Genomic DNA, 7,386 nt, shown 5'->3' with positions numbered 1-7,386 from the left:
AGCTTGCATTCCCACCAAGAGTGTAAGAGGGTTCCCCTTTCTCCACATCTTCACCAACATATGTCATTTCCTGACTTGTTAATTTTAACCATTCTGACTCGTGTGAGGTGGTATCTCATTGTGCTTTTGATTTGTATTTCCCTGACGCTGAGTGATGTTGAGCATTTTTTCATGTGTCTGTTGGCCATTTGTATGTCTTCTTTGCAGAAATGTCTGTGCATGTCTTCTGCCCATTTCCTGACCAGATTATTTGTTTTTTGGGTGTTGAGTTTGATAATTTCTTTACAGATTTTGGGCACTAGCCCTTTATCTGATATGTCATATGCAAATATCTTCTCCCATTCTGTTGTTTGCCTTTTGGTTGACTGTTTCCTTTGCTATGCAAAAGCTTTTTATCTTGATGAAGTCCCAGTAGTTCATTTTTGCCTTTGTTTCCTTTGCCTTTGGATATGTGTCTAGCAAGAAGTTGCTGCGGCCGAGGTCAAAGAGGTTGCTGCCTTGTTCTCCTCTAAGATTTTGATGGATTCCTGTCTCTCATTTCAGTCTTTCCTCCATTTTGAATCTATTTTTGTGTGTGGTGTAAGGAAATGGTCCAGTTTCATTCTTCTGCATGTGGCTCTCCAGTTTTCCCAGTACCATTTGTTGAAGAGACTGTCCTTGTTTCATTGGATATTCTTTCCTGCTTTGTCACAGATTAGTTGACCATAGACCTGAGGGTACATTTCTTGGTTCTCTATTCTGTTCCATTGATCTATGTGTCTGTTTTTGTGCCAGTACCATGCTGTCTTGATGATCGCAGCTTTGTAATAGAGCTTGAAGTCAGGCATTGTGATGCAAAGTCAGGCTTTGCTTTTTTTTCCCCCCAACATTCCTTTGGCTATTCCGGGTCTTTTCTGGTTCTATACAAATTTTAGGATTATTTGTTCCAGCTCTGTGAAAAAAGTTGGTGGTGTTTTGATAGGGATTACATTGAATGTGTAGATTGCTTTAAGTAGCATAGACATTTTAACAATATTTGTTCTTCCAATCCATGAGCATGGAATGTTTTTCCATTTCTTTGTGTCTTTCTCAATTTCTTTCATGACCGTTCTATGGTCTTCTGAGTACAGAAGCTTTACCCCTTTAGTTAGGTTTATTCCTAGGTATGTTATGGTTTTGGGTGCAAGTGTAAATGGGATTGATTCCTTAATTTCTCTTTTTTCTAACTCATTGTTAGTGTATAGGAATGCAACTGATTTCTGTGCATTGATTTTGTATCTTGCCACTTTGCTGGATTCCTGTATGAATTCTAGCAATTTTGAGGTGGAGTCTTTTAGGTTTTCCACATACCGCATCATGTCATCTGCAAAGAGTGAGAGTCTGTCTTCTTCTCTGCCAATTCAGATGCTTTTTATTTTTATTTATTTATTTATTTTTTGTCTGATTGCTGAGGCTAGGACTTCTAGTACTATGTTGAACAGCAGCAATGATAGTGGACATCTCCGCTGTGTTACTGATCTTAGGGGAAAAGTTTTCAGTTTTTCACCACTGAGAATGCTATTTGCTTTGGACTTTTCATAGATGGCTTTTATGATATTGAGGTATGTTCCCTCTATCCCTACACTCTGAAGAGTTTTAATCAAGAAAGGACACTATAGGGGCGCCTGGGTGGCACAGCGGTTGGGCGTCTGCCTTCGGCTCAGAGCATGATCCCGGGGTTCCGGGATCGAGCCCCACGTCAGTCTCCTCCGCTGGGAGCCTGCTTCTTCCTCTCCCATTCCCCCTGCTTGTGTTCCCTCTCTCGTTGGCTGTCTCTATCTCTGTCGAATAAATAAATAAAATCTTAAAAAAAAAATAAAATCTTATTAATTCTTTCAGAAAACAGGCTCCTAGTTTCCTTGATCAGTTGTATTGTTCTTTTGGTTTCTATTTCATTGTTTTCTGTTCTAATCTTTATTAATTTTCTTCTCCTGTCTGGTTTAGGCTTTGCTGTCCTTTTCCAGCTCTCTTAGGTGTATGGTTAGCTTGTGTATTTGAGAACTTTCTTGTTTCTTGAAAAGGTTTGTATTGCTATATACTTAGGACTGCTTTTACTGCATCCCACAATTTTTGAACCGTTGTGTTTTCTTTTTTTTTTAATTCTTCTTTAATTTCCTGGTTAACCCATTCATTCTTTAGTAGGATGCTCTTTAACCTCCAGGTATTTGAGTTCTTTCCAAATTTCTTCCCGTGATTGAGTTCCAGTTTCAAAGCATTGTGGTCCAAAAATATGCAGGGAATGACCCCAGTGTTTTGGTACTGGTTGAGACCTGATTTGTGACCCAGTATGTAATCTATTCTGGAGAATGTTCCATGTGCACTAGAGAAGAATGTGTATTCTGTTGCTTTAGTATGGTTCTGAATATTCTGAATATATTCTGTGAAGTTCATCTGGTCCAGTGTGTCATTCAAAGGCTTTATTTCCTTGTTGATCTTCTGTTTGGATGATCTGTCCATTGCAGAACCCCCCCACTATTATTGTATTATTATCTGTGTGTTTCTTTGATTTTGTTATTAATTGGCTTATATGATTGGCTGCTCCCATGCGAGGGGCAAAAATATTATAGTTGTTAGATCTTCTTGTTGGATAGACCCTTTGATTATGATACAGTGGTCCTTCCTCATCTCTTATTACATTCGTTGGTTTAAAATCTAATTTGTCTAATGAAAGGATTGCCACCCCAGCTTCCTTTGATGTCCATTAGCATAACAAATGGTTTTCCACACACTCACTTTCAGTCTGGAGGTGGTCTAAAGTGAGTCTCTTGCAGACAGCATATCGATGGGTCTTGCTTTTTTTAATCCAATCTGATACCCTGTGTCTTTTGATTGGGGGCATCTAGTCCATTTACATTTCAAGTATATACTACTGTCTTAAATTATAATAAATGCACAAAAGAAAATAAACTATTAGTCTCCTGGAAGATGGTTTACTATTTATAATTGTTCCCTGCTTTGGAAAGGATACACACTTAGGGAGGTTTTCTATCTTAAGAGTTTAGAAGGTGAAGGGGAGAGAGAGAGGGAGAGTGAGAGAGAGGGAGATAAAAAGAGAGAATGAACTAGTGGAATAGGAGTCCTTTCAATTGATTCAAACAGAAAGTTGCATAAAATTGGGTATGGGGCAAAATCTGGAAAAGGAATGAAGAAGGAGAAGACTGGTAACAGAGCAAATTTCACCTTAGAAGAGAAAGGGAAGGGAGAATGAGAGACAAAGGGACCAGAAGTAGAAGGATGCAGACAGAGAGAAATGAGGGCTGGAAGGGGGAGAGGGTTCATGCTTGGGTCAGAACATAAAGGATGGTAAAAGGGTGTTGCTATCTGACATCTTACGGAAATCCTTTTCCCTTTTCCCCACATTACTTTCAGGAAAACACCAATTTCTCACTCCTGTTTTTACTTGAATCTATCTGGGGGATGTGTTGTAGGCACAATGATATCTCGAGATGGCACAAAGGGAAGTCAAGGGTATGGGTAGCCTTATGCAGATGAGAAACGGTGGAGGTCACATAACACAGGAGTGAAGGGGTCCCATGGAAATTTAGGTCAGTCTGACTCCCATGCTCAGGTTTGGGAAAGCATTATGTCTGAGGGGATCCAGGAAGGGGGCCTTCTGTGGATCTAAACTATTACTTAACGATGAGGCCAGATCTTGGAGTTGGAGGCAGAAAAACTAGGGATGTACTGTATGGTGACTAACATAATATAATAAAAAAAATATTATTATAAAAAAAAAGATGTGTTGTAACATTAAACCCACGGCCACCAGCCATCTCATGAGCATACAAGGACTCTCATCAGAGGGTCAGTAAACAAAAACACACAAGAGACCAAATATTAGTTTGGCTGTATCACAGAGAGGCAGATGTTAATGTGGACTCTTTGGCCTGGACCACCAGGGAAACAAGGATAGGGAAGAACTTGACCACAAGAAGAAGTGGGGCTATCCAGTTTGGCGAGAAGACACTGATAACTTCTATTGACAAAGAGAAATGACTCTCCAAGACCCAGCTCTAAATTACCCTTATACTGGGTATAAGTCTTCCAACTGTCTTGACCCTAGTCGGAGCCCTGGATTCCCACTCTGGGCTCCTCCAGCTCCTGCTTTCCCTCTGACCCCACCCTGACCCCAAGGGGTTGAGGGCATCCAATCTAGCCCTGTTGCCCCCAGGACTGGGAGTTCCTAGTCTTCAGCAGGGGCTGGGGCTCTCTGGGCAGGGAGAGACAGCTGGGAGGCTTAGTTGTGTTGGGTTAGAGGAAGGTGTAGAGGCTGCAGGTCCCCGGAGGTCCTCTGATGATCCTCCTGGCCTCTCCAGACCCTGAGGGCAGCCTTGCAAGTTGGTGTCCTGGGGAGACCCTGGGGAGCAGCCTCCTGGGAAGCTGCAGCAGGGATAAAGCACACAACATCTGTTCCAGGAGCCAGGACGTCTGGCCCCATACCTGCCCCTGTGTGCTGCTGACAGCTTCAGGCAGGAGAGCTTCNACCCTGGGGAGCAGCCTCCTGGGAAGCTGCAGCAGGGATAAAGCACACAGCATCTCTTCCAGGAGCCAGGACGTCTGGCCCCATACCTGCCCCTGTGTGCTGCTGACAGCTTCAGGCAGGAGAGCTTCTTCTGCCTTCCCCTGCAGGCTGCTTCCTGGAAAAGTTAACCCAGGCTGAGGGGTACCAGGAGGGACAAGGTAGGTGGCAATACTCGGACAGTTGTGGGGAGCAAGGCCCAGACTCAAGATGGGACAGGGTCTGGGAGAAGGATCATAGGACAGACTCTTAGCCTTGGGCAGCTGCTAGGAGTCCTCCCTGGTTGCCCATTCTGGGACTTGGGTTCTTTACCCAACCTAGTGCCCTTTGCAGCTTCTAGGTCTGCATTCTTGTTTGGGGCTGATTCTGGAATGCCCCCCCCCACCGGAAATGTTTGTACATGCCTGGAGGATCTTATTGTTGTTCCAGCTCATGGGGAGGGAGGGGATGCTACTGGCATCTGGTGGGTTGAGGCCAGGGTTATTGCTAAACCTTGTACAATCTGGTATTCTTGTGGCCCATTTGTTCCAGTTGGTGAACCAGTATGGTTCCATTATTATTAACTCAACTCATAGGTTACATTAGGGTTGACTGTGTTACTCATTCTGTGGGTTTTGACAAAGGTAAAGTGACGTGTATACATCCTTACAGCATGGTCCAGAATAGTTTCAGGTGCTCTAATTTTAGTGTGCCCAAATGGAATTACGCTAGAGTGTTCATCTGCTTTTGCTTCATTCACTCAAGATCATTTTACAGGTTCCTTTACACTGCTGTGTGCATTGAACTCCTACCTGGGGACCCAGGAGTTACATCCAGCCCATGTGATCTGCCCTCCTCCCAATTATGGTTTCCAAGCAGACTTGCCCATTTCCCCCACTACAAGCAGTGCTACCTAAACATCCTCTGACATGCTCCCCTCAGACAGGTGTGAGCGATCCAAATAGATGCTCAGGAGCCCATGTCCTGGTGCACAGAGCAGGCGAAGTCTGTGCTTCTCCAGTCTCCGTTCTCGCCAGCGGGCCATGAGGATTGCTTTCTGCCCGTATTTCGATCGGCATTGGGTACTTTCTAATCTGGGGAAATGAATAGGTGCACAGTGAAAGTCCATGATCATTTTCCTCCCCCTTCCTTGTCTTAAAACCGTCCTTCTCTGCTCACATCCTTGGCTCGTTTCTGCATTGAGGTTTCTCCTTCTGAATGTCACTGGCTTCTTATTTCTTCTAGATAGTATCTCCTGGTCAATTTTCAACAATTCAAAGGCTCTTTTCCCAATTTCCACCTGTCCGTTCATGGATCCTGGATATCCTCTGTTGAACAAATTCCTCGGGGAAGTTTTCACGTCTGTTTCTTTTTCCAAGCAGTTCACATTTATCTACTGAGAATGGCATCAACAACTGATAGAAGATACGCTTATAAAATTCAAATGCTCCTTTGTATATAAAACATGCATAGAGACATCTCTTGTCTTTCTAAAATCACCTTAACATTTGTGCTTTTGAGGTCTGTTTAATGACTCCTCTTCACTCTTAGATCACAAAGCTATTCTCCTGCAGCTTCTCTTGCCAACTTCATATTTCCTTCTATGGGTGAAATCCATCTGGATTCCACCTTTGCCTGCAATGTTGGGCAGGAATTCAGATTTGCATGGCTTCGTAAAATCACCAGTTTTCCCACCACAAACTAGTTTAAGCAACCCATTTTTTCCACTTGATTTTGTACTCCCACCTTTATCACCTATTGGGTTTTGAATCAAGCAGGGATATTTCTGAGGTATCCAACTAGTGTGATATGTGTATTATACATATGATACATATCTGTTCCAGGTTTACAATTTTTAAAATGATTCTGAGTCTAATGTGAGTCTCAATACCAGGAGGCATATCTATCTATCTTGTGTACTCCATTTTTATTTATTTTATATTTTAAATTTTCTCTTAGATTCATTTACCTAGTTGAGAGAGAGAGAGTTGGAGTTGGGGGGATGTGCAGAGGGAGACAGAGGCAAGCAGACTCCCCACTGATTGCTGAGCAGGGAGCTGGACTGGGGCTTGATCCCAGCACCCTGGCATCATGACCTGAGCTGAAATCAAGAGTCTGATTCTCAACCGACTGAGCCACCCAGGTGCCCCATGTATACTCCATTTTTAGAAGACCAGTATAGCTTTTCACTGACATTAGTTTTCAGAAGGAGGTTTAAGATAGTACTTAAATATAGCTTCTTAAATTTTAAATGCAGTTACACTGAGTATAATCTGGGGAAGAACTGACATAACTGCTCTATTAGCTCATCCCATCCAAGAGAGCACATTGGTTTCCATGTTTTCCATGTATCCAGGCCATCTTCTACATATATATCAGTTGTATACACAAATGAGGAATCATCAAACTTTACATCACAAACCAGGGATGTACTGATGGTGACTAACATAATATAATAAGACATATGATTTAAAAAAATAAATTATCTATGCACCTAAAAAAAACAAAACAACTTTGTCCTTGGAGATATTGCATGTGTTTGGTTAATTCCTAGATGTTTTTTTAACAGAGGCTACCAAAGGGTGATATGAGGACCCTGGGGTCCCAGAGACCCTTTCTGGGGGATCAGGACCTCATTTTTCCAATGAAGGAGAGAATGTATTTTTGTCCTATGCTTCAACTAAAACTGCGTATAGCCACAAGCTGAATGAAGAAGCAGATACAAGCATCATGTTGTCTTCCATCCTGCCAACATTGGACAAATTTGCCAAAATGTAAAACAAAGCCACACTTCTCACTAAATGAGTTTTTTAAAATGCAGTTGCTTTCCTAAAACATTACGTATATTAACATGATATTGATGTTCCTTT

The 7,386-nt window shown here is 42.4% G+C and overlaps 2 protein-coding genes across 2 annotated transcripts in view; both read left to right on the top strand.

Moving 5' to 3' along the window:
* Nucleotides 1-963, top strand: part of LOC105234813 (olfactory receptor 10H3-like) — a gene marked incomplete at its 3' end in the record, with an annotated part of 2,526 nt that extends 1,563 nt beyond the window's left edge. Inside the window, exon 2 of the mRNA XM_034657196.1 lies at nt 936-963. Coding sequence (XP_034513087.1) covers nt 936-963 — 28 coding nt within the window. The remainder of the gene's footprint in view (nt 1-935) is intronic.
* A 2,501-nt stretch (nt 964-3,464) lies between these two features.
* LOC100480544 (olfactory receptor 10H3) overlaps nt 3,465-7,386 on the top strand; it is a 5,496-nt gene continuing 1,574 nt past the window's right edge. The window contains exons 1-2 of the mRNA XM_034657195.1: nt 3,465-3,486; nt 4,648-4,698. Coding sequence (XP_034513086.1) covers nt 3,465-3,486; nt 4,648-4,698 — 73 coding nt within the window. The remainder of the gene's footprint in view (nt 3,487-4,647; nt 4,699-7,386) is intronic.

The sequence above is a fragment of the Ailuropoda melanoleuca genome, chromosome 4 (genome assembly GCF_002007445.2).
Source record: "Ailuropoda melanoleuca isolate Jingjing chromosome 4, ASM200744v2, whole genome shotgun sequence".
NCBI classification, from domain to species: Eukaryota; Metazoa; Chordata; class Mammalia; order Carnivora; family Ursidae; genus Ailuropoda; species Ailuropoda melanoleuca.
Note: the sequence above shows the minus strand (reverse complement) of the source record. Positions and strands in the feature narration are given on the sequence as shown.